We start from the raw sequence: 27,651 nt of genomic DNA, 5'->3' as shown, positions 1-27,651 counted from the left end.
CCATAGCACCAAGTCACCAGCCTTGTGAATCAATCTGCTGGAATTTTCAGGTTAACAGCTGACTATTTTGTCATAAACCTTGCTTCTCCCCCAATCCTTTAGGTGTTGGTTTATACTCTTGTTCTTAGAACTCTTGTTTTCAGTCTTCTCCACAGCATCGTGTGTAGAGTTTGCATGTTCTCCCCGCGTCATTGTGGGGTTTCCTCTGGGTACCCCAGTCCCCCCCAACACATACATACACGCACATGTAGGGTAAACATATCCTTATGGGGACCGCTCATTCATTTCAATGGGAAAAATGCTAACGCTAACTATGACAACCTTAACCCCTACCCTGCCCTAACCATAACCACAAGTAACCTAACAAAATACAAGAGTTTTTGCATTTTTAGTTTTTTCATAGCAGTCACCGATTTTTATAAAATAGAGTTTTCCCTTATGGGGACCAGGAAACCGGTCCCCGTAAGGAAAAAAAAACGGATATTTATCATGTTATGGGGACATTATGTCCCCATAAGGATAGGTAAACCCGCTCGCACACACACACACACACACACACACAAAAACATGCTGCGATGAATTGGAGATACTAACAATGGATCAGTGTCCCATCCCAGGTTGTTCCCTGACTCGGAAGGGCACCTCAGAGGGCATTTTATCATGTTTGCTCACTCAGAAGGGCACCTCAGAGGGCACTATGAGTTTTTTCAACCAGAACAGCAACTGTAGGGCACCTCAAGCTTACAGTAGGGATTCATAACCCCCAGTTCCCAGACTGGTACCAGTTTGTGGGCAGCATTCCATTTAGGCATAGAGGTCACCTTGTAATGGTACCCATTTCCATTAGAGTACCCACAGGGACGGCTTAGACCATTGTACGGGCACAGTATAGGGCACTGCATCACGTTTTCTGTACTGGAAAGGCACCTACTAAAACAGCTCATCACATTTTCTTGAGCACGTCATCATGCCATCTCATGAGAAGCGGGCACCCTGGATGGCACTCAATCATTGTTTTTCCATGCAAAGAAATGCCAGTAGTGGTAATTCAGCTATGGTGCCACCAGGGTGCAGTTGCTGACTGTGCCCCCCCCCCCCCCCCCCCCAAGTCCACCAGTGATACACACTGTAGCTTCCCTAAACAATATTGGTAATTTTGAATTTTCCTTCTGCACGTTAAATCGGGTATTTCAGAAATGTGGTTAAATCTGACCTCACTATTGAACCTGGTGTTCGCTCATTACCTACTAAGTCATAATCAGTTTATCAGGACATAAGCTGAAACACAAAGGTCATGCGGTATTGTATAACAACAGGAAATTGCCAAGGGACTTGTCAGAACAAGTGTACAAATCATATTTTTTGTATGCATAGTTCCAGGTTTAATACATGCAGATTCAATCTAAAGAAAAAGAAAGAAAATAATGAGTTAATAATTACATCAACAGATAACAAGCATATGGCCTCTAATGTCATCTATCTCCACAACCTCTGATGCTATGACCATGTTAGTGTTTACAGTATCACAGGTCTGGGGCCTTCAGATGTGATTCTTTCTTGCATCTTTAAAATGACGTGTAGAGTTTGTAAGTCATTTGACTGAATCTACGGTAGATGTTTATGACTTAGAAAGAGCAGGCATGCCTCAGAACTTTCATAGCATACAAGTTTGTTTTAAGGTTTGCATACCCTACTAACCCAGAACTTACATAACATCCAGAAGTGTAGTTAGGACACATAGAGAACTCACATACTGTGCCGCAAAGATTTGGACGAGCATGCATATATTACTGGCCCAGCCGCACTAATTGCTTTTCACTTTGACAAATCTTCAGCCAATCACAGCCAGGCCTGTAGCACTGCTGCAGGGGGCCCTGGGGGGGCAGGCAGGCGAGTGGAATAGAGGAGAGGAGGCTGCTGGGAATGTGAGCACCTTTGGAACAGACAGTAAAGGCAGCGGTGCCTTCTGAGAATATGTGAGAGTCTCCCTCCAGTGTCTCCAGGTTGGACAATCCCACATTCCTCCATCAGCTTCCGCTTCAGCTTCTCAGATCTCTGTAGAGAAAATATCATCCTACATCTCCTTACCCTGCCACTTCCTGTCGAGGTTCTCTGAAAAACAGAGGGGATGATGAAACCCCAGGAAATCAATAATGCAGAAGGACAGGGTGATAACGCTCCTTAGCATGTGCCCTAGGTGAGGGAGCCCTGGAGACAATATTGTGGTGTATGAAATTGAAATAAGTCCCTCATTTATTGTTGCCCACAGCTTGGTGTGAATATCTAATCGTTTTAATCACTCCTGTTTTGTCACTATGGAAAAATGATTTACATTATAAATTGCCCCAGTTATAGATTTAACTATGTAAAGATACAGGAAGCCATTATTTCAAAAGGATATTTACAACTTATTTATAATCTTGTTATCCTTCTTAGTATTTATCATATCTACAGTTATAATACCATGGTTTGTCTTTAAGTTTAATATTCATTTTAACCTTCTAACTAGAGGTCGAACGATATATCGGCCGGCCGATATATCGGGCCGATATTTAGCATTTTTTAATGTATCGGCATCGGCCGATATCCGAGTGCACTACGCCGATTTTCAGACAGGCACGTCTGCGGGCAGCCCAGTGTTATTGTTGCTGTGGAACACGTGACCCATGCTGCCTTGTGCAGGACCACAGCCAGAAGTTTTGGAAGAGTCCTGGGATAAAACGGTAAGGCTTAAATTCTGATCTTTCAATGACCGGTTTATTTAAGTAGTTTGCTATGAAATGTTGCTTTAAAAGAAAACGCGAATTACGCTATTGGGAACTGGGGTAATGATAATGAGCCTTCAACCAACTGTAGCTTACAGGTAACATTAAGGATCATTGATTCTAATAGAGTTCGTTTTGTGCGCTTATTGGTGGGCTCACAGACGTTTTTTAATCGTTAAAAATCATTTTAATTGTTAACATTTTAATTATTACCATATCAGCCCGATGTTATCAGTTATGCTTTTTTTCTTGTGTCGGAGAGTTTCACTCTGTGAGTGTGTGGGGCGGAGCAGGCAGCTCTCAAATACTGCAGCGTGTGTGAGAGTTGCGGTACTCTGCCCTGATCACAGACAGCGCCGTCCTCGGAGACACAGAGCTGCTAAGAACAATGCATGGCGGAGAAAAGTGTTTGTTCGAAAGCGTGGTTACCATTTACTTGAGCTGATGCTGACAATGGTCCTTCTGTGCAACTTTTTTTCATTTGAGACCGGAGATTCAAACAATTTGTCAGACGTCTAGATAAAAAGTGCATGACTTTGCGCAGTTAGTTTCCTCATTAAACATGTCTATCCTTTATACGGGCTTATAAGTAGACAACGTCACAATCACTAGGGGCTTATGTTGTCCTTGCATACAAGGCTGTGCAATACGACAGTTATTTTATTTTATTTTCCGGGATCACTAGATTCTGATTGTGAATTTGGCTTTAAGCTATCTGTCTGCTAACAACAGAAACAACATGTTAGTGTACACTACTCATCATACTATGATGCACTTAGTGTTTTTTTTTCTTCAAAATGTATTAGAGTGTAATTGTTTTAATGTGCATGGAATACTGGAATTGTAGAATGAATTGAAGATGAAGGTACTATAATAAAAATTCTAACCTTGCATTTATTCTTCTGTTTTAGTAATTGCTGTCTGATGGCTGAACAAAAATCTAATCCTGTATGGCAGCATTTCACAAAGCCAACACCAGGAAAAGCCAGGTGCAATATCTGCAGCAGACTGGTGAGCTTGGGAGCTGAAGAATGAGTTTGCTGCTAAAGAGATTCTGATGCTGCTATCTTTATTGTTTATAAGTTTAAGTTGTTTATAAGTTGTATTGTGTTTTTGTTATTTAAGTTTATATTAAATTTACACAAGTCAGTATTCAATAAATGCTAAGTTGAGAAATTTTGTGTATCGTTTGTTATTATTAATGTGATATTTTATCATGCAAATAGAGGGGAAAACGTCCAATTTTCGGCCAAAAAATATCGGCAGCATATATCGGCCATCGGCTGACCCTGACTCCTAAATATCGTCATCGGCATCGGCTATTGAAAAACCCATATCGGTCGACCTCTACTTCTAACCATGGAGCATTTCAGTAGATCCTAATGGGCTAATTGGTTTAGAGTTTACTGTAATTCCCAGTTGCATGTATACTATCCATCTTCTGGCTACTTTCCCCAGGTAAGATTGGGCACAATACCGGGGTACAGCCTTACACAGGATGTCGATCCATGGTGGGGCAGATACACATGAGGTGACACCAATTAGCCTACACTGGACTACCAGAGCAAACTGAAGTACCCAGAGGTGACCAGTGCAACGCAGCGATTCACAATTGAGGGAGCAGGGTTAGGGTTAGGGTCAGCCAGTCCCTGGAGCAACTGGGGTTACAGGCCTTGCTCAGGGGTCCAAAACCAGTAGCGCTAGCAATTATAGTACTGATAGTAAGACAAGCAGCAGTAGAATGCTATCAGTCATATAAAATAGCGTTAGCCTTGCTATAATTTCCAGTTTAGCAATGGCCAGAGCAGAATTATTCAAGGCAATCTGGAACATGAAATAACAGATAGACTTTCCTCAAGAATATTTTTAATTAAGTTTGTTCAGCGGCTCACTCATTAGGGATTTGAATACCACCTCTGCATTTTCATTTGCATATTCTCTCCAAATCATTCAGGGTTTCTCATACAATTAGCCATGCAGCTCATTTAACTGGTGTCCTTAAAGAGTGAGCGTGCACTGTGATAGACTGGAATCCTGTATAGAATGTATCCCCTGCTGGTGCCCAGTATTGCCAGTGATAGGCTTCAGGCCCTCCTGTAAACCTGAAACAGTTAAGCAATTGGAAGATGGATGGATAGTTTTAATTTACATTGAATACAAATGAGCAGCAACTATTTATTTGATGTTTCTTGCTACAGTTTAGAAAAAAAAATCTTTCCTTGGTCTCCTTGATATCTGGCGCCATCTATTGATGTTATAACATTTTTGTGAATCCTTCGAGAACAGTATCAGGTCATTTATGGTAGACATTTTAGTATAGTTTGCAATAGATAGACCCTCAGGTTGAAAGGCAACCTGTAATTGAATATATACTTACATTATCTGATTAGGAATGGAGAATTAAAAATAAACAATGTTTTATTTCCAAAAGGAAGAACGGTAATCGTTTTTATTAGGGATAGATTTCAGCATAGTTTATATGCAGTTATCTATTACTTTTTAATACTTAATTCAGTTTACCATTGTTCTCATACACATCCGACTGGTTTGTATAATAAGGAAACTGAATTTCACTTGAGTATATATGGCGAGCAAAGTGAACAATTTCCTTCCTGTCATGGGTTTCTCTGCAGAACTACAGGTGTTACAAGAAGAATTAAGGGATTTTTTAATTCTGTGAATTTTTTTTTATGAAACACCAAAACTACTTTTTAAATGTCTTTTAAAAAGCTAATACAGTTATAGAACCAGTTATTATAATACCTTGTTTTAGTTAATATTTTCAAGTTATAACATTACCCATAGCAGCCAGTAACATCGGTGACACCAATTAGCCTACACTGGACTACCAGAGCAAACTGAAGTACCCAGAGGTGACCAGTGCAACGCAACGATTCACAATTGAGGGAGCAGGGTTAGGGTTAGGGTTAGGGTCAGCCAGTCCCTGGAGCAACTGGGGTTACAGGCCTTGCTCAGGGGTCCAAAACCAGTAGCGCTAGCAATTATAGTACTGATAGTAAGACAAGCAAATATAATTAGGGATTATATTATAGAAATATAATTAGGGAGCTGCAGCGAAAACCCGCACACACAACGGGACACTAAGTGATCTGCTGTTTATTTGTTCTGTAGATCTCCCACTTTGCAGCAGGGATGGACAGTGATTTCACTTAATTATAATACACTGAAGTACCCAATGTTCTTTTATATATATAAAATTAATTTAAAATTTTATTTTGGCTTAGACTGAATGGACAATGTGCTTGAAAAGGTGCTGTTAAATGTTAGTGACTGATATAATGATAATAATTATTATTATTGATCCCCACCTGGAGGTTCTCTTTCATGCCCTGCCCCCAACTTGCTTTTTGTAGATGAGAGCAAGCTGGCCGTGAAGGGCAGCCACCCATAGCAGCACCCAAAGGGAGCTGGGGGTTAAGGGCCTTGCTTAAGGACCCCCCCAGATGTGCCGAGTCCGGGTTCAAACTGGAGACCTTCTGATCATAGACACAGAGGCGAGTGTTCCCCAAACCCCTGGCGATGATCCTATGGCAGCGGTGGCCAATCTTATCCGTGTGTACGCAGGTTTTTGGGGTAAACTTTAGGTCAACTGTTCAAACCCAGGTGTGAGGACTCTGCAGCCAATCAGTCCTCTAATTAGAAATATAATTAGGGAGCTGGAGCGAAAACCCGCACACACAACGGCCCTTTGCGGATAAGACTGGCCACCCCTGTCCTAGGGAGAACAGGGCACGATGCAGAGAACATTCCGGACCAGATAGTTTTCAATTGCAGGGCGCACACACAATTACATTTCATGGGCAGATTTAGAGACACCAATTCATATAATCCTGCGTTTGGGCCAGGAAATGGGAGATGCTTTTATTCAAGGCAATGTGCAGTTGGAAAAAGTCAGCCAGTTCCTGGAGAAACTGGAGTTAGGGGCTTTGTTGAAAAGGACAACCATGGGATGTGAACCAGCAACCTTTTACTCACAAGTGCACTGACCAAACCTCCCTCCCCAAAGCCCCTGCATGGATCAATCTATTATAAAATGAAAGACGAGTCATTAAACCATATTATATTTTTTGTTCTGCTCAGATGTTTTGGGCTCTCTATTCCAGGGTATTATTTTCACCACTGTCCCTCTTTTCCAAAGCAGATCACTACTGTCCAGTTTATACCACCCCGATCAGAGACTGTTCCAGCTGAAATGCTAAATAATTTTCCAGTTATTGTAGCCACTGCACCTGCATTTTGGCATAGTCACTTTGGAACTGTTAAATGCCACATGCTGATTGTCAAACCTCTTTTAAAGCTGACATATTTGCTAATTGGCAGACTTCCTTAGATTCACCTTTGTAGCTGCGTTTGTGATTCCATCGTAAAACCTTAAAACCCTTTTATCAGGCAGTTTTTGTAATGCAATCCCCATATTTTTAACAGGGAAGTATTGAAACAAAGAATACCAAAAATAGCTCCACAGTGGTCTGTTTATAAAAGCCTTCACAGTTCAATACATTTATTTTTCCACCAAATGACTCGTAGGTGACTGAAGTAACCTGTATATGACCCACGGAAAAGCTGTTAGATTCCAAGCGAGCTGACAGCCTGAAACCTGAAGACGGTACGTCTGGTTCAAGGGAAGCAGCATTTCTGTAACAGAGCACAGCTGGATGCGACGTGCTGAGCCCCTGAGGCCTGCCAGGCGGCGGACGAAGAGCACCTTCCTCGCAGACGTGGCGTTTTCAGTTCTTATTAGCGTAAAGACTCGCGCTGACAGGAGAGGCTGCCAAACACAAAGGAACTGCCACTGCTAGGGCAGGAACGTTTTTTTGCCCAACGTTAGGACATATGCAGCATTGTTTCATTATCTTCATCTGCTCCAAAAGGCACTGGACTGGCAGCAATTGTCATATAGATCCAGAAGAGGCCTTGGTGGGAATATCCTTTCATGTCAGACACAATATTATGCTATACCTGTGAAATTCCACTAAAATAGCGTGCTTAAGAAAAGAGTCCAAAGCAGAAGACTGAAGAAACCAAAACGATGAAGACTCTTAAAGGATGTACAGGAGGAGTTGTATAATGCACTCCTTCACTGTAAATCAGTGTTTCCCAATCCAGTCTCTCAGGTCTCTCTCCCAGCTCCTGATATGTGGATTGTCTGTTAGGGAGCAAGGTGGGAGCAAAAACAAGGACTGGATTGGGAAACATTGCTCTAAACAAAACTTTCCGGTTCTTATGTAGCCCTCAGGTAAACAGATGTTTCTTCAGAAGATGCAATGACGGCCCTGGTCACCAGGGGTCAGAATTGTGTATTTTATTAAAAAAAAAAAAACATTTCCGCTATTGACTCTCCAAACTCGATACCATGGGCACTGTTAGAGCAGTACCTAGCCACATTTTCACTCCAATCTTTCTTTATATTCAATTTCTTCACTTTAATAAGTTCCTGGGTTGCTTTCACTGTATGTTTTGGGTCATTGTCCATCTGAATTGTGATGTGCCGTCCAATCAACTTGGCTTAATTTGGCTGGATTTGAGCACACAGTAGGTCTCTGTACACCTCAGAATTAATCTGGCTGATTCTATCCTCTGTCACATCATCAATAAACACCAGTGACACAGTACTACTGGCAGACATGCATACCCAAACCATCACACAGCCTCCACCGTGTTCTACAGATGGTGTAGTTCGCTTTGGATCGTGAGCTGTTCCAGAACTTCTCCATACTTTTTTCTTGCCATCATTCTGGAAGAGATCGATCTTCATCTCAACCATCCAAAGAACTGTGCTGGCGTTTCTAGATGTTTTTTTTCTTTGAACAAAGTCCAGAGCAACCTTTCTATTCTTGAGGTTTATGAGTGGTTTGCACCTTGCGGTGAACCCTCTGTATTTGCCTGAATTAATTCTCTTTACGGTAGACTTGGATATTGATATACCAACCTCCTGGAGCGTGTTCTTCACTTGGCTGGATGTTTTGAAGGGGTTTTTCTTCATGGAAACGATTTTGCAATTATCCACCACCGTTGTCATCTGTGGAAGTCCAGGCCTTTTCGCGGTGCAGAGTTCACCAGTGCACTACTGTTTATTCTCAGAATGTACCACTCTTAATATTCTTGCAATTTCTCTGATGGGTTTCTCCTGTTTTCTCAGCCTAAGGGTGGGTGGTTTCACCTGCATGGAGAGAGCCCCCTTTTACCGCATGTTGTGATTTCACAGCGAAACCTTCCAAACGCAAACACCACACCTGGAATCAACTCCAGACCTTTTATCTGCTTAATTGATGATGAAATAACAAAGGATTTGTACACACCTGTCCAAGAAATAGCCTTTGAGTCAACTGTCCAATTACTTTTGGCCCCATTAAAAGGAGCGTGGTACATATTGAAGAGCTGCAATTCCAACACCCTTCCTCCAATTTGGATGCAAGTACCCTCAAACGAAAGCTGCTTAAAGAGTCTGCACTTTATTTCTATATTCATTATATGTCATTTGAATTTGTTTCAGTAAACAGTTAAAATAAAACTTGTGTCAGTGTCCAAATATATAACAGCCTCAAATGTTATCACCCATATTTGTCTTATGGAAAGCAGAAGTTATTTATAATAGTCTAGTGTTTGATTTGACAACATAACCATTACCTACAAAAGTCAGGTCTGGTGTACAGCTCTTCTAACATAAGCAATTTGCTTATAAAAAAATATCAAATAGACACTAAGAAGGCACCAAAAAAGAAACACTGTGGTGTAACTTAGGTTTATTTCAATTCCACAATTTTTTCAAAAAAATTACAAAATACTTAAATGGAGAAATCACAGGACTCACAAATTTTTTTATTCTACCTTTTGTTTACATTGTGTTATCCCATGGTGAACTACTAATATATACAATAAGCTTCAAGATACCGGTATATATATAAATTTTTAGCAGTCTGAATTTACATTCTGTTACTGCCACTCTGAAACAAGAAGCTAAATGACAACACTCAACATTATAGGCTTGATACACAAAGGCAAAAAAGGTTTTAAAAAATCATGGGGGTTTGGGGAGAACATGGTATCAAGACAGAGACAGGCAAACTGAAACCGCAGGAAGTAATCCAACTGGTTTTCCACTTATTTCGATGGGATATTTAATATTAGCGAACTGGATCTGAAATGCATTTTTCATAATAAACTCAATGTTATTTCAAGCACATCTCTGATGTTCATTAAAAGTAAGAAGACTGACACACAAGTCTGAATATGTATTATATTAACTAGCATAACAGTCTGCAGTGGCATATTGACTGCCCTCAACTCTACAGAAGACACACCAGGAAGAAGCAATTAAACCACATCGAGAGAAACTACTGAGTTCAGTTTTGTCCCGGGTTCCGGATCCGCTCCTTCAACACAACCTCCCGTGCAGCCGACCGTGTCCGTCGGGTGCATGCCTCGCATCACAGTGAAAATGGTACCAGAAATGTTATTTCATTTCAAGATCTTTTTTTTAAAGCCCTATTATGTCAGTCAGGAAAACCGAGAGGATAGGAAGTGAAATAATTACAAGATTAAGCTTCATTCACACAAATTTCTGTGACTTAAAAGCAAGTATGCCGATGACGTCTGTTAAAGTGTTGACTTCCATTATGTCCACAGTGTTCTGCTGAGGAAAGATCAAGCAGGACCGGTATCTGGCACCATCAGCACTGCAATTTATTTAAATAAATGTCACCTGTCCCATTCAATAAATATCAATGCAAGAAATGGTTTTTTTTTTTTAATCCCATGAAGCAATATAACCAATATGTTAAAAGTGCATGTTTGATTAAACCAAAGCCATGGTGATATATATGTAGTATATTCAGTGCATATGGCTCCCTGGACGACTCATTGACTCACAGGATCTCTCCTCTTTAGACATCGTGAAACACTAAGTCAGACTGACACTGTAATAAATCTTTACAGCCAAGCAGATGAAATTAAAGTCTCCAAAATGTCTCGGTTCTGAAAGATGACAGAAGACACCCCCCATCTTGAGTTGTGCTGATGAGCTACAACCACTCTGTATTTTTAATGCTATTTGCCCGTTTCCTGCTCAGATAATGCCATCGTGCTCCCCTTTGAGACAAAGGGATAATGCTTGATAATTACAATATTGGAGGCTTAACATCTTTGTTAGAAGTTCACACCTAATAATATATATTATTTACAGAGCCAAAAAAGCCATGCTTAACATTTTTACCTTTGTTGATGGGAGAGAACTATCCTATGTAATAAAATAATCTGAATTTCAGAAAGCACTTTCAAAGATTCGGATGTAATGGCTTAACCGCTCTGTTTACGTTAAGCACAGTGACAAGGTGACCAGTACGGCTGTTTTGTTTTCTTTTTTTAGCGCCTACAAAGACCGTAGGAATGTTGGAGTATTTCATGCAATGAAGTCATAAAGTCTTGAAGATGTCTATACTCAAAAAGTATACATCAAATTAATGTTTAAAAAAACACAAAGAAAAAAAAACATCTTCATCAAGTCCTTTCCTGTATGCTTCCTTCTAAGTCAGACTGGATGTTGTGTGAATGGAAAGAGGCTCCACAGCTCCGCACTGAGTCAGTGTCCCACGTTTCTGTTTCTCTGAGGCCTCAACTCGACAGGAAGTTAGAGCTGCTTGTCACTTTCTTTCTTCAGGCGGCTGGAAAACAAATCCATGGCAGCATTAAATAAACAGCATTTTAGGGTTATTTAGTTCAATTAATTTAATTGACTACTGCTGGTGACTTAATGACCTTTATGTAACATATAAAGCAAGTATTACTGAAAACACAAGAATAAATAATGCAAACATGACTATATTTGTTTCGTGATTAATGCTGATGCGGTGCTCCCCCCCAGCCCTTCACCTGTAGTAGTCTTCCTGGCCCGGCAGTGGACCCCCGTGCATGTGGTGGTGCCCATGCAGCCACTGCTGTTCCATGGCCAGCCGCTGCAGCTCAGCTGACTGCGCATGCATAGCCTGCAGCTGATGCGCAGCTGACATGGGTGGGGGCAACGCTCCAGGGAGGTCTCGTGCATACGGGTTACCTGAGGTCATAATAATAATAATAGTAACAGAGCATCAGTGTGTTCATCATGCAATCCAAGCAAGAACACAAGTGACATTAATCCTTCCTTCCATTTATTCATTCATATCCTATAACTGCTTAAGTAGTACAGCACGGCGTATGGGTGGGGGAATCCCAGGAGAGCCCACCATGCCATTGAGAGGGAACACAATCACACAGTACAGGGAATTCAGAGACACCAACACACATAAGTGAATAGGAATAAAGTGACAAACTGAGCAAAGTATCAGCTCACTTACCAAAGACGGGATGACGCAGCATCTCGTGTTCATGGGGAAGCTGGCCCAGCAGGGGGTTGGGGATGGTGCCAGGTGGGTAGGGGAACCGGGCCAGGTGGGGTCCAGCTGCCAGGGGGTCAACTAGCGGATGGGCCCCAGAACCTGGGGGACACACAAGACATTCACCACCACCTGCCGTGTGTCAGGATCTTTTGTTCAAATATAGAGCAAACACACACATAGCAATGTCTTAATGTGTTATATTTTATTCTCAATATAAACAATGCTAATTGCTGAAAATCCACATGCATGGTCACATATAATATTATGTAATTTATTTCATATGTAAACATATGAAGACATTTCTAGGCTAGGAAACCAAACAAACAAACTGCACGAAAAACAAATAACTGACAAACAACAAAACACCAATAGCAAATTAACCTAAATGAAGGCTCACCTTGGTGCAGCGGGTCCTGCTGGTGCAGGTGCAGGTGCGAGTGGATGTGCGAGTGCTGGTGGTGGTGCGGCGTCACGTTGAACATCTGTAGGCGGGCGATGGGGTCATTAGCGACGGAGGCCATGCGCTCGGCGTGAAGTCGCTCGGCTGCCAGCCGCTCCGGGTAGCTCATCTCGGGCCGCAGCTGGGGTCCGGCCAGCGCCAGCCGTTCCCGCTCCAGGGGATTGAGGCCCGGGTGGAAGGAGGCGAAAGGGTGGGGGCCAGCCATGGGCGGCAGTGTCAGCGCACCGTGCCGCGCAAAGTGCTCCATGGGGTTGGCGCCGGGGTGCAGGCCGTCCAGTTCAGGCGGCTTGACCTCAAAGCCAGGCTTCATGCGCTCCCGCAGCTCCCGCTCGCGGATCTCCCTCTCGCGCATCTCGCGCTCCCTCAGTTCCCGCTCACGGAGGGCCGGTTCGGCGCTGTACAGGCCCGGCATGTGGTACGCCAGCAGCGGGTCGGCGGGGTTCAGAGACACGAAGAAGGGGTGGTTGCGGTTCGTGGGCGACATGACGTGCGGCCGGGCGTACTCGCTGAGCGTGCGCAGCGCGGGGGTGTCTGGCCCGATGTAGGGCGGCACGGTGGCTATGGTGGTCGGGGGCTCGAAGGATGGACGCATGTGGGCGGGGCCCACCATCTGGGGCTCGTTCATCCGACCCTCATGGGAAGTGCTGGAGCACTTCTGCAAAGGCATGGAGAGAGGAGCATATTAAAAACACTACTCAGGGCAAGCAAAGCATCTCATCAGTAAACGGACTTCCTGAACTTAGTTCAACGTGCTCCTAAGTCAACAAGGGAGGGACTTGTGTTTCACTTCTACCAGTCACAGTCTTCACATGACAATATGACATCACCACATTGGTCTGTTTTTTCCTCATTTTCTAAGTCAAGGCTTCTAGGTGTCCAACTATCAGGTCAGTGTGTGGCTCAAAAAGCTAAGCCTCTGTGCTTGTGAGTGGAAGGTTATTGGTTCAAACCTTATTATCATCATCATCCTCCTCATCATGAAATAAGGACACACCCTTACACTGCTCCATGCCGCCTTTAGAACATAAGAACTATACAAACGAGAGGAGGCCATTCGGCCCATTGAGCTCGCTTGGGGAGAACTTAACTAATAGCTCAGAGTTGTTAAAATCTTATCTAGCTCCGATTTAAAGGAACCCAAGGATTCAGCTTGCACTATGTTATCAGGAAGACTTTTCCATACTCTGACTACACGCTGTGTAAAGAAGTGCTTCCTTAAATCCAGTTTGAAATATTCTCCCGCTAATTTCCACCTATGGCCACGAGTTCTTGTATTTGAACTAATGCTGAAGTAACTATTTGGTTGAACAGCATCCAAACCTGTTAGAATCTAGACCTGGATCATGTCCCCCCTCAGTCTCCTTTGCTTGAGGCTGAACAGATTTAGCTCAACTAACCTTTCCTCGTATGACATTCCTCTAAGACCAGGAATCATTCTTGTGGCCCTACGCTGCACCTTTTCTAAGGCCGCAATGTCCTTTTTAAGATATGGTGACCAAACCTGCACACAATATTCTAGTTGAGGTCTCACCAAGGAATTGTATAATCTTAGCATTACCTCCCTTGACTTAAACTCCACACACCTGGAGATATACCCCAACATCCTATTGGCCTTTTTTATTGCTTCCCCGCACTGGCGAGAATGAGACATGGAAGCATCAACATACACAACAAGGTCTTTCTCAATCAGCTACCTTTATTTCCCAGTCACTAATTAAATCAAGATCCCGCTGTAGCTGCTGAGCCGCTAGTTCAGTATCTGCTACACCACCCACCTTGGTGTCATCTGCAAATTTCACCAGTTTCTGTATATATTGGTGTCTATATCATTTATGTAAATTAGGAACAATAGTGGGTCCTAAAATTGAACCCTGCGGTACCCCACTATGAACGCAGGTGAGCATATTTTGTTTTGTCTATGTTTATCTATGACATGCCCCTTAACAAAAGGCATATACAACAAAACAGGTACCTAAAAATCTGTGCACCTTGCCACTTAACAGAACCAAAATGGTTTTAACTAATGTGGTGATGTCATACAAAGAAGACTGTGATTGGTTAAAGCAGTGAAATGCAAGCCCCTCCCTTGTTGACCCAGGGACACATTGATCAGGACGCGCATTATTAAACACTTAAAAAGTAACACTTCATGAATCTTATCTCCATCATCTTTCAACTCCAGGAACGATTAACGCTGCTGATCCTTCCGTCACAATGAGCTAGAGAAACCTCCTAAGTTGGTATGTAAACGTGTCTTACCGCCACTCTGTCTTCCCGCTCGCGCTCCCGTTCCCTCTCTCGCTCCTTTTCCTTCTCCCGCTCCTTCTCTCGCTCCTTTTCCTCTCGAGCTTTCTGTTCTGCCTCTCGCTTGGCCTTCTCCAGCGTCTCCTCCCTCTTCTTGGCCAGCTTGGAAGCAGCCAGGGGAGTGAAGTAGCAGTCTGTCCTGGCACAGGAGTTATACCCTCTGTCCAGGTGTTTGTAGAACCTTGGGGTTAGAAAAAACAAAGTTTACATGAGAAATTTCCTATTTATTAAGATGAATATTATGCTTAAAAAGTACAGTATGAGGCTTCTGAAAAGCACATTAACCACACACTCGAAATGGATGATGCATTTTACAAAATTCTTATGTAGTAATAACTAAAATCTTTGTGTCTGAATATTCTATGATTTAAGATAGTCAGATTTTCTTTAATTTTTTCAGGGGGGGGGGGTTTGAAAGGCAAATCCTGGAAGTGTGCAGGGCTGCCAGTGTGACAGGTCTTTCAGCTCGGATGGGCTCATTGGTGTCCATAAACAGCCTTTACAGGACTTTGAATTAACAGCATAACAGGCGAGACTAAACACGGGCACCGTGATGGAGAATTGCTGTAATAAGGTAACTAATCCATCACTAAGAATCAGCAATCAGATCATTTGTTTTTTCAGTCCGCTCCCAGACAGCAGATTACTGAAGGATTTTTCCATGCTTATGCAAGCATTTAAAGTCAAGTCGACAAACAGACAGGGTCCTAATGTGCAGCCAAAAAAAGCACTCGCTCTGATTATTAGGTTCGGTTTTAAAATTAAATTTCAAATTATCGACGGAGTTTATCAAATTGATCTTTATCAGCAGCGATAAGAACTGAATGATATTTATTCCAGATACGTAAACTGAAAAAACATGTCACATTGCACATTTTTCAGCTTAAGCTTAAATAGGGGAGTTCACTCCAAAACTGAAAAAGATGCGTTTTAAAGAGCGCTGGTATCTAGGCAACTCCCAGTAGAATAACCTTGATGGATATATAGCTCGAAAGCCCCTCTAAAACATATCTTATACGATTTTGGGGTAAACTGCTCCTTTAATATCTCACTGCTTCTTCTGTGGGGAAGTAAGGTGGACTTCTTAAACACTGGCAGGTGCGTCGCCGGTACATACCGTGCTGACTGACTGGCGTGGCTGGGCGTGTTGACGACGGTGGGCTCGGGGGAGGGACTCCGTGGTGGAGGCGGTGGGCTATCGGGCTCTTCTGACTCATCAAGCGGTTCCTCCTTGATCTGCACGGGAGGGGCCCCCGCAGACGAGCTGCCCGACAGAGGCGTGGCCAAAGACGACGGTGGGGGCTGCAGGCTGGGCATGGAAGCCGAGGAAGAGGGAGGAGCGGAGGAAGGCGGCCCACTGGGGATGAAGGGGTGTGTGGAGAAGGTAGGCTGAGAGGGGATAGGGTAGGTGGAGGATGCTGAGGAAGGCAGAGGAGGAACCGGGGGAGGGGGGAGGCTGCTGGAGGATAGACTTTGGGACTGTGTGAGCACAGGGGGTTGAGCAGCAGGGGGCTGCAGCTGCTGGCTCTGGGACATGAGCTGCAGCGGCGGTGGGTGGCTTGACGGCGGGTGGTGCGTAGACAGCGAGCTGAGGGGCTTGAGGGCTGGCGGCGGGGGGAGATTTGAGGGCATCTGCGGGAAAGGCGGTGCAGACAGGTTTGGAGGGTGCTTATGGGATTGTGGGGTGGAGATCTGCGGGATGGGAGTGGTTGGGGGAGGCTTGATGTGAGGCATGGACATGGGCGTCGGCGGCAGCGGCTGCTCTCGGGGGGGCTGGGCTGGGCCCGGCGCGGAGCACTGCGCCTGGGAATGCAGCATGTGCGGAGAGAGCTGCTGAGAATGCCCTGTGATGGGAGGCTGGCCGGGGAGGGCTGGGGGCAGCTGGGGAGGAACCTGCGACTGAGAGGACAAGGGGAAGGACTGGGGGGGCAGTGGGTGAGGCAAATGGGAGGGACCAGGCTGCAGTGGGTGCGGCATGGACTGCAGCTGGCTGTGCAGTGGTGCCTGGATAGGCTGTAGACCTGGCTGACACAGGGAAGAGCCCTGAGACAGGCCCTGCAGCGGCGAATCAGGGGAGGACAGCCTCTGTGGGCGCAGGGGGGGGCCGGCCTGGATCAGGGAGTGCGGAGCTACCTGGGGTTGCTGAGGCGGCATGGAGGTCTGGGGGTTAGATGTCAAAACCGGCTGGGAGGAAGGATTAACAGGGGGGAGCTGCAGGAGCTGGGCCTGCGCGGGGGCTGCCTGCAGGGATCCAGCCGGGGCCTGGATGACAGGAGGGTGCTGAGCCTGCAGAAGCTGCTGCTGGGCAGAGGAGTCGGAGTCGCTCTCGTTGTCCCGCGGGGAGGGGATGCTGGGCGACGAGCTGCGATTGTCCTGGTCGATGTCTTTGGGGTCGCTGCTGCCCTCGTCGTTCACGCTGCGGCTGTCTGAGCTCTCACCCTCACCCTCGGCCTCGCCTTCCGACAAGGAATCTGGACGGCTTAACTCCTAGGAGAACAAGGAGGCGGCATGAACAAAACCTCCTACTCTCATCCTGGGGGGGTGTTCCACCAAGCAGGACTTCTCAGTTAGCAGGATTAACTTAAGCTACAACTTACGATTGTCCAATAGGAACGCTCCTTACCTAAACGCTTACTGAAAAATCATGGCTTCTATCTTAAGTTAACCTGGATAACTGAGAAATCCTGCTTCATGAAACACCCCCCATTGTTTTGGTCTGACCCACCAGGTTAGCATTCATTAAAATGTTATCCCACAATCCTCATAGATTTATTGACAACAATTTGAATTACAATTATTTTGACGTTTTTTGACGTCTCACCTGAGTCTTTGATTTCTTTGCTGTTGCCCTCTCAGTCTCCTCTGTATCTGAAGCACCTTTCTCTCGCTGCCGTTTGGAACTTTTCATTGGGGAAGACGCCTCTTCTTTAATCTTCTGTGGACAACAACCACCCATTCAGTGCAAAGTTCTGTAACTATCTTCCGCAACGTCCTCAAATGGAAACATACCAACACGACATACAAGACGATGCGACAGTTAACGGGAAAAAGCACAATGCAGCCACCGATGGACTGGAATGGATGGTAATTTGTTCTAGGGTGGGACAGCTAAGAGCTGAGGGACGCGGCACCTTGATGGGCTTCTTCATGGAGTCTGTCTTGCTGTCAGTGCTTGAGGTGCTGGCGGCACTGGGGGACGTCCTGCCACCGGACCTCAGGTCTTCGTTTGTGGGTGACGCTCTCCCATCGGGACTGGAAGTCTGTTTCTTACGACCACTTCTCAGAGTTGACATCTAAACAAAAGTGAAAAATAACATTTCTAAAGGAAGCAACAGAACATTCCACCTTCACTAAAGGTCCCAATTTCAGGCCACTGTACTAACGACACTCCTGTTAAATTTAGCTAAATTAGTCAGGCTTATGTTCATATTACATTTGGCTGTGGATGCCGACGGTCAGGCCGGTACACGTATACAGCAGCGATACTCCACCCGACCAGGAGAGGGCAGATGTATTGCGAACAACCACAAACATAAGTAGTATAGTGAAACATCTAAATTTTTATCGACAGTTTAAAAGTTATTAGTCTAGGCTTGGGCGATACCACAGTAAAATAGATTACCACAGAATTTTGAAATTGTTTGAAACAGATTAGTGGCGACCCCCTCCCCCGGCATACCGAGCCCCGGCTCCGTCGCGTCCTCATGCTGTGCTTTCCGCCGGGCCCATCCTCCTCCTCCTTCACGGGCTTGAACATAAACGGCGGTGGGTCGACCGGCTTCTCGATGGGCGGCAGCTCCCCGTACTTCTTGAAGTGCAGCCGGCAGTCTGTGCAGAGCAGGATGTTCTCGCGGCCCCCGTGGTGCCAGTCCTTCGAGGCTGAGGAGGCAATGGCGTTACCGACAGGGCCCAACCGGAGCCAATGGCGTTACCGACAGGGCCCAACCGGAGCCAATGGCGTTACCGACAGGGCCCAACCGGAGCCAATGGCGTTACCGACAGGGCCCAACCGGAGCCAATGGCGTTACCGACAGGGCCCAACCGGAGCCAATGGCGTTACCGACAGGGCCCAAACGGAGCCAATGGCGTTACCGACAGGGCCCAACCGGAGCCAATGGCGTTACCGACAGGGCCCAACCGGAGCCAATGGCGTTACCGACAGGGCCCAACCGGAGCCAATGGCGTTACCGACAGGGCCCAACCGGAGCCAATGGCGTTACCGACAGCTGTGTAGACTCTGTACCAAATACTAAATAACGTGCAAACTCCATCCAAGCAGAGGCAGGGTAACAATCAAACTCACAACCTAGAGAGCGAGAGACCAGAGTGCTAACCAAATAAGCCACTGAATCATCTACTGCTCAGAATATGTTCCTGCTGAACAAATTACACACAAAAAAATAGTAGCAGCAGAAAATTTTTTAAACGCCTAAGAGGATCTAAGTATGACTAAGGGTGGTGGCTTGAGAGAGACAGTACTGATGAGGAGCTGGGGAGGTGAGAGCTCACTGGTGGTGAAGCAGTGCCGGCAGGCGTAGCCCTTCAGCTCCTGCTCGCTGTCCTCACTGTCAAAGTCATCCTCACTGGCTGAGCTGAGATCCACTAAAAGAAAAAAGTAGCATTTAAAAATCAGAGCACTGCATTTTGACACGTGTTGTTACTGGCAGTTTCAGAATTTATCACACATTTATATATTTTACAGCCCTTAGCATTTTTGCACTATTTTGTACTTTCAGATTAGATGCAAAACTGCATTTCATTGTCCAGGTATTTGTACTTCGAGCAATGACAAAGTTGAATCTAATCTAATTCAGAAAATCTGCTCCACATGACAGCTAGATATTGTATACCATATGAAATAGACTGGCAATCTCAATCGCTGTGCCTTTAGAAATATAAAGGGATATTTAAGCAGGAAGCAAAACAGGCAAGTACCTGCCAACTATAAGAGGAAGTTCTGTTTTATTCCACCCCTCAGGCCCAGAAAACACACCCAGGATCAAAGTCTGAAACCTTATTGTATTCCCAGGTTTTCACTCGTGCTAACACTAAAAGACTGGTTTTATTTTTCATTTTTCCTCACAGTTCTGGTAAACCAATCTACTCCTGTAGCTAATGTCCCCCAATCCTTCCTGTCATGCAGCATCTGCCATCCTGCCCAGAGAAAAGTCTTTTAATTAAAAAAAACACTATATGGCCAAAAGTATGTGGATGGAAGCTTGTCCAATATCTCATTGCAAAACTAAGTGTATTAATATGAATTCTGTTGCTATAGTAGGGTATATTATGGGAAGGATTTGCACTTAGATGCTGGGACATTGCTGGTGGGTTTGCAGCCGTTCAGGTTGGGTATTGATGCTGGGTGATTGAGTCCCTTTCTGTGAGCTTGTGTGGCCTTCTACTCCACAACTGAACATATTTCCAGATGTTTCTACTTAATCACTTTACTTGCGGTTGTGCAGGGCAGCTCTGGTGGGGCAGAAATTTGGCAAGCTGACTCGCTGGAAATGTGGCATTACTCGACTGAGCCAAGTTTAAAGTAACTAACCTCTTCTGCATGACCACTCATTCGGCTGTTGGTGGAGATGGCTGTGTGCTAAATTACACACCTCTGACAGCAATGGGTGAGGATTAATTAGGTAATTCTTCCAACCAAAACAGGGTGCCCACATTCTTTTGGCCATTTAGTGTAATAATACTCAAAATGAGTATTTTACGTAAATATGAGCGTCACATCAGAATATATTTAAACACGAAATAAACGGAGACGTACAGAACTCGCTGGATGGGGGCCGGGAGGGAGTGTTGACGGGAGTGGAAGCCGTGCGCGTCTTGATCCTGCGGAAAATGGGCTGCCTGCGATGTCGACGATGAGCCCGTGACCCTGCAGCCTCCGGGGTCTTCTTCCAGTAGTAATAGAACGTAATCAACTCGCCCTGCAAGAACAACATACACCTTCAATTACCCACACTCAAACATGGGAACAAAACTGCACAGAGTAGACATCTAAGCAAGAATTATAATAAAGACACATAAAATATTTGTAAATGAAGTAACGGTTCATTTTGCCTCAACAACTATAACTCAATTTCAAGCCACAATCTTAATGCCAGTCCTGTTATGTGCTGAAGTAGTTAAACAGAGTCCTTACAATGACTCTACAAACCCCTGACGAGCAACTAACCTACAATTCAAATGAAGACAATCTCACTGCAGAGACTGAAGAAAAAAAAACAAACAGCATTGTTGCCTGGAAAAACCGGTTTCGCTTTTTGCTGTGACTAAAATGAGTGTGAGGGGAACCGCCGACACCAGGGCAAGGATAAAGCGGATTAAATGAAGCTCCACTCCGGGCTTTACTGGGAGACCAGTGTGGCGGCTACAGGCCTGTCTGCTGGAGGATTAAGCGATGAGGCAGAGTGACTATAGGGGTATTAGGATCAGTGCTTTGATGGCTAGACTGGGTGGCAGGAGCGTGAACGCAAACAAAAGGGCACATGGGGTGGAGGCCCAGTACGACAACTGGGGAGAGTAATGGCTTCTGCCCCCTCTGCTGCCAGGGAATTGAGGTTTAATCAAACATTCACAGCACAATAGCTCAGGCAAGGCCGTATAAATCCAGCAAACAAAAGGCAGTGACCAAACCAAAAGATTAAAGCTAAAACAGACACACACAAACACAGATATTTCCTTTTCTGACAGTACACACTAAAACTCCTACTTTGCGGAACCCACATGACTACCAACCCTAAACGGTATTATTTCAAAATCCATGTTTCTCAAATGGCCTCCCCCTTTTAGGTCAGTTTGTCCATTATAATAGCTGATCTTATGTGTAAATGTATTTTTGCCAACCATTCTTTGCTGTGAGTCGAGGTGCCAAATGTTTACTCACCTACAAACCATGACTGTATAGCACATGCATTTCATTTTAGGCCAAGAGCACTAACTTAACTCCTTTCTCACTCTAAATATACACTCCATCGCAATGGAAGAAAAAAACGACTACTGAGGTAAAACATAGTCTGACAAACCCCAGATATACCGACTGTATTTAATGCCGCTTTTAACCCGTTCTTTTATGGTGTTTTTCCATCCATCCCTCCATCTTCTACTGTGTCCAGTGAGCCTGGAGCATATCCCAGAATGCCCAGGCCATTAAGGGGGTAACACCCTAGATGTGACAGGAGTCTACTGCAGGCTACACACACACACATACACACTATGGCCAGCTTCAAGATGTCAGTTCACCAAACCACACGTTTTTGGACTGTGTGAGGAAATTAAAGGAAACAGGCTCACAGTGAAAACATGCAAATTGCCAAATGGAGAAAGAAAATTCAGGGATGGAAGCTGCAACCCAGTACTAATCAGTCGCCATAATACATTTTCAAGAAATGACAAATGAAATTATTCCAGGATGTATGAAAAACATTTCACAGAAGTGAAGCTGCATTCTGCAACTTCAGCCTCATTTTCATCTGAAACACTAATTTGCCACAAAAAATTCTCTTCACAGACATGCTTCTAACTCAATATATGGAGGGCACAAAATAACGTAAAACCTAACAACAGCCTATTTTAATATCTACGACCAAATAAGGAGCAGGGCCACCCTTTGCCTTCAGAACAGCGACAATTCTTGGAGTACTGATGTACACATTCTGTGTGTATTAGTATATTGATCACTTTATTGAACCATACTTTAAGAGAAGCCACCATTCTTTGTGGGATGGATATGGAGAACGGTTCAATGCTGTTTACATCTGGTGACTGGGGAACTTTTCAATTTGTTTAGCAGCGTTTATGAGACAATTATCATTGTGGAATTTGGTAATATCCTGAGGAACTAGCACAGGGTGCATGTGGTCTATACTGTAATATGGAATGTGGAATATCCTGAGGAACTAGCACAGGGTGCATGTGGTCTATACTGTAATATGGAATGTGGAATATCCTGAGGAACTAGCACAGGGCGCATGTGGTCTATACTGTAATATGGAATGTGGAATATCCCGAGGGACTAGCACAGGGCGCATGTGGTCTATACAGTAATATGGAATGTGGGAATATCCCGAGGGACTAGCACAGGGTGCATATGGTCTATACTGTAATATGGAATGTGGAATATACCGAGGAACTAGCACAGGGTGCATGTGGTCTATATTGTAATATGGGAATATCCCGAGAGACTAGCACAGGGTGCATATGGTCTATACCGTAATATGGAATATGGGAATATACCGAGGGACTAGTACAGGGTGCATGTGGTCTATACTGTAATATGGAATGTGGAATATCCCGAGGGACTAGCACAGGGCGCATGTGGTCTATACTGTAATATGGAATGTGGAATATCCCGAGGGACTAGCACAGGGCGCATGTGGTCTATACAGTAATATGGAATGTGGGAATATCCCGAGGGACTAGCACAGGGTGCATATGGTCTATACTGTAATATGGAATGTGGAATATCCTGAGGAACTAGCACAGGGTGCATGTGGTCTATACTGTAATATGGAATGTGGAATATACCGAGGAACTAGCACAGGGTGCATGTGGTCTATATTGTAATATGGGAATATCCCGAGAGACTAGCACAGGGTGCATATGGTCTATACCGTAATATGGAATATGGGAATATACCGAGGGACTAGTACAGGGTGCATGTGGTCTATACTGTAATATGGAATGTGGAATATCCTGAGGAACTAGCACAGGGTGCATGTGGTCTATACTGTAATATGGAATGTGGAATATCCTGAGGAACTAGCACAGGGCGCATGTGGTCTATACTGTAATATGGAATATCCCGAGGGACTAGCACAGGGCGCATGTGGTCTATACAGTAATAAGGAATATGGGAATATACCGAGAGACTAGCACAGGGTGCACATGGTCTATACCGTAATATGGAAATATCCCGAGGGACTAGTACAGGGTGCATGTGGTCTATACTGTAATATGGAATATGGGAATATCCTGAGGAACTAGCACAGGGTGCATGTGGTCTATACTGTAATATGGAATGTGGAATATCCCGAGGGACTAGCACAGGGCGCATGTGGTCTATACAGTAATATGGAATATGGGAATATACTGAGGGACTAGCACAGGGTGCATATGGTCTATACCGTAATATGGAATATGGGAATATACAGAGGGACTAGTACAGGGTGCATGTGGTCTATACTGTAATATGGAATGTGGAATATCCTGAGGAACTAGCACAGGGTGCATGTGGTCTATACTGTAATATGGAATGTGGAATATCCTGAGGGACTAGCACAGGGTGCATATGGTCTATACCATAATATGGAATATCCTGAGGGACTAGCACAGGGTGCATATGGTCTATACCATAATATGGAATATCCCGAGGGACTAGCACAGGGTGCATATGGTCTATACCGTAATATGGAATATGGGAATATCCCGAGGGACTAGCACAGGGTGCATATGGTCTATACCGTAATATGGAATATGGGAATATCCCGAGGGACTAGCACAGGGTGCATATGGTCTATACCGTAATATGGAATATCCCGAGGGACTAGCACAGGGTGCATATGGTCTATACCGTAATATGGAATATCCCGAGGGACTAGCACAGGGTGCATATGGTCTATACCGTAATATGGAATATCCCGAGGGACTAGCACAGGGTGCATGTGGTCTATACCGTAATATGGAATATCCCGAGGGACTAGCACAGGGTGCATGTGGTCTATACTATAAAATGGTCTTATACTCATTGGTCTTTATATGACCGTGCAACGCCATCTTCAGACCTGGTGACTTCATATGGGGACTGCCCATACAAAGTAGGGCTTGGTGATATGAAATATATTTTCAATTTTACATCGCAAAGACCACGAGAGTCAGCTGGGTTAAGATTAGGCTTGGGTGGTATCTAATTCTTCATACTGTCCAGTCATTATACCGTAGAATATGGTATTTTTTAAAGGCAATGTTATTTGACAATATTTTTAACATTTTTACTGTCAGAGGAGAACATTTTTAATGGCTGTTCCATTTGAAGATTATCACGTGTTAAAAAAAAAAAAAAAGTGAGGATTTTTTCTATACTCTCCAACTTCTCCCCAACTGTGGTTTATATGTAATCTATAAGCCATCCCCAAAATTCCATGGAAATTAATGCCTGGTGTACAGCTAAAACACAGACATTAACAAAGCTGCAAACGCTGCCCCCATAATAAAGCAGTTTGGGGGTCTAAGAACTTGTGCAACATTTCATCTTCTGCTGTTGCAGGTACTTCAACATATTTTACCTTTCCTTTAACCCATAACCCTCTTGAGCATTCATACTCACTAAAATCGCAGAGGAATTCAATTCAAAATCATACTCCTTTAGCCACAGTTTGCCAGTGATATAAGCAGTGATGGAAAAAATAAACTTAAAAAAAGTCTGTCAATGGAAACCAAAAAAAAAAAAAAAAAGGAAAGTCAAAATAGTAATATCCAAATTAGTTCTAAAGAGTATTTTTATTAAAGGACATCTCAAAATACTCCTCATTTTAGAGTTAATTACACTGCACATTAAGCAACAGGCATCTGGGTCATTCGCCCAATGGAGGATGAGATCAGACTGAGCAAAGCGACAGTGGTCATCTCCCTCATTCTAAATATATCTTTATATTCGCTCTGTCTCTCTCTATATCATTTCTGCAGCAAATCTCAGTAATAATGGGGGTAGAAGCAGAATCTATATACACGTATACACACCCCAAACGCACAATCACACAAGGAAAGCTAGACAGCCCTCAAAAATCAAAGTGGCAGAGATATGTTTTCTGAAGCTGAACATGGACAAACCTCCAGGGGAAGTAAAACTGTCTTGCTCTTTGGACTGGTCTTTAAACACAGCCTGGTGAGATCAGGGTGACAACTTTTCCTGGCAGTAAAAGCCAGAAACTACAGGCTGAAAACTTGGCAGCAAAACGGCAGAAAGTCGGCGCCTGGCTCTGTGACCTGATAGGCCTGAGACCATGGAGCAAATATTGAATTTCCCAGCTCTCAGCAAATAAGACATGGGAATGTAAAGGTTTGAGGAAAACATACTAGTTACAGGTCGTACACAAAAAAAAAAATCAAGCTCAATATATCAAATCAGCTTCACTTTATAAACAATTAAGTCTTTGCAGATATCTAACCATCAACATCACCTTTTAGCTGTATCACCTAAAAATATCAATCTCTTTATGTAACTCAGCCACTAATAAGTGAAAATGCAGTGCACAAAATGAACAGTTAGAATGAAGCACTAGTCAGTCTCACGCTACAACTAAAATCTCAATTGTTGGGCAACTTTTATACTTCCGGCAAATTTTTCCCCATTTAATGACAATAAAAATGTTGATATAGGTAAAACAAGCAAATACATATTAAAAAAAATAATAATAATGTTGGTATATCTATAGTATGTTCCCATATCTAATGAATACACATGAATATTAATTTGATTTACCAACAAACACATTCCCAACCTAACAAGCAACCCCCACACGCTGGGTTTCATCTTATGTTAGGAAAGGATATTAAATAGGATGATCACTGCTGTGCTGTGTATTTGCGTTAGAAAAGTACATAAGCTCTTATTTTACAGGTCAAAGATGCAAAGCTTGTAGAATCAGCAGCGCTTTTCCCAGTAGTAAGCAGTTCTGCCAGGGAGAGAGAGTGCAATGCAGCAAAGGCACTTCGGCAACAGGGGCTGCGAATGGGGAGAAAAATCAGCCGCTTCCTGCTGACAGACCAGACCTACCATAAAATGGCCATCAGCAGACTGCCCGTGGTAAGGAGGACAAGAAAAGCTCTAACACCATATTGCACATTATAAGAGCCTATTACATTACTGCTATTTTTAGGCCTGTAGAAGTGAGATAAGTCAACAAATTCAATAGTAAGCACCTCCTATTGTCCCACGGAAAACTGAAAATGTTAAACATTTCCATTATCACAATTATTTTTGTGCAAAAAGATGCAAGTAGTTTTAAACTGTCCACATGGTCAGTAGTAATGATAATGAACCTACTCTGTTAGCTCACACCAGCTGCTGCCAGATGAGGACAAGGGACCCTTGTAGCAGTTTAAATTAATGACTGAAACAAAATATTTATAAGCACAGGCTGCTTCAGGGTGCTGGCTACAGGAACGGGGAGGCAGCCATGAATTATATTTGACGTTTGTACAGCTTGTACTCAGGCAAACATCTGTTACATGGTTGTTCGGAAAATGCTATAATCTCTGCCATTTCAGCCAAGAAAATGACAGGGCCTGAGGCAGGCAGACGGCCCAGCCTCTCAAACGCGTCTCGGATTTGCAATCTGAAGATGTTTCACTAAGAAACAACATCAAGCTGTAGCTGCGATTGCCTCGGCCCCACTGCGTTTCGGACACGCTCTCCTTCAGCTGCATCTCCCTTCCTCACTGCAACAGCAGTTCAACAAAGAGAATTTTTTCCTAAGATGTCTGTAGCTGGAGCAGACCCCTACATCTTAGCCTCGGAAGGACTATTTTTAAGGAGGCACAGAGAAAGCAGCCAAATACCCTGACTTTAAACCATAACTGCCCTATACCGAATCATAAACTTTGTTCATCAGGCAATAGCTCCTGCACTGTAACAAATATTTAGGATATCGAACACAAAAAGATTATAGTTCAAAACAGATTATTACAGGCATTACAAAGCTGACTTGGTGAGAAAAGGCTA

At 44.0% G+C, this 27,651-nt stretch overlaps 1 protein-coding gene and 1 long non-coding RNA gene across 11 annotated transcripts in view; one reads left to right on the top strand and one right to left on the bottom strand.

Moving 5' to 3' along the window:
* The first annotated feature begins 2,524 nt into the window (after nucleotides 1-2,524).
* LOC140592183 (uncharacterized) lies at nucleotides 2,525-3,941 on the top strand. The gene is made up of 2 exons (XR_011992474.1): nucleotides 2,525-2,723; nucleotides 3,677-3,941. It is a non-coding gene; the product is annotated as an uncharacterized lncRNA (long non-coding RNA).
* Nucleotides 3,942-9,512: 5,571 nt separating this feature from the next.
* The window catches only part of LOC111853177 (arginine-glutamic acid dipeptide repeats protein-like), a 120,920-nt gene continuing 102,781 nt past the window's right edge, over nucleotides 9,513-27,651 (bottom strand). For 7 of the 10 annotated variants that reach the window (XM_072715014.1, XM_072715013.1, XM_072715015.1 and 4 more), the window contains 11 exons: nucleotides 20,695-20,857; nucleotides 19,431-19,523; nucleotides 18,601-18,800; nucleotides 18,053-18,214; nucleotides 17,743-17,856; nucleotides 16,039-17,408; nucleotides 14,877-15,102; nucleotides 12,555-13,272; nucleotides 12,116-12,286; nucleotides 11,655-11,835; nucleotides 9,513-11,446 (listed from right to left, as the gene is read on the bottom strand). In XM_072715014.1, coding sequence (XP_072571115.1) covers nucleotides 11,413-11,446; nucleotides 11,655-11,835; nucleotides 12,116-12,286; nucleotides 12,555-13,272; nucleotides 14,877-15,102; nucleotides 16,039-17,408; nucleotides 17,743-17,856; nucleotides 18,053-18,214; nucleotides 18,601-18,800; nucleotides 19,431-19,523; nucleotides 20,695-20,857 — 3,432 coding nt within the window. In that variant the 3' untranslated portion in view covers nucleotides 9,513-11,412. The remainder of the gene's footprint in view (nucleotides 11,447-11,654; nucleotides 11,836-12,115; nucleotides 12,287-12,554; nucleotides 13,273-14,876; nucleotides 15,103-16,038; nucleotides 17,409-17,742; nucleotides 17,857-18,052; nucleotides 18,215-18,600; nucleotides 18,801-19,430; nucleotides 19,524-20,694; nucleotides 20,858-27,651) is intronic. The other 3 variants (XM_072715020.1, XM_072715022.1, XM_072715019.1) reach the window with 2 other exon arrangements.

This window comes from Paramormyrops kingsleyae, chromosome 8 (assembly GCF_048594095.1).
Source record: "Paramormyrops kingsleyae isolate MSU_618 chromosome 8, PKINGS_0.4, whole genome shotgun sequence".
NCBI classification, from domain to species: domain Eukaryota; kingdom Metazoa; phylum Chordata; class Actinopteri; order Osteoglossiformes; family Mormyridae; genus Paramormyrops; species Paramormyrops kingsleyae.
The sequence above is the reverse complement of the archived record's forward strand: the minus strand, read 5'-3'. Positions and strand labels throughout refer to the sequence as shown.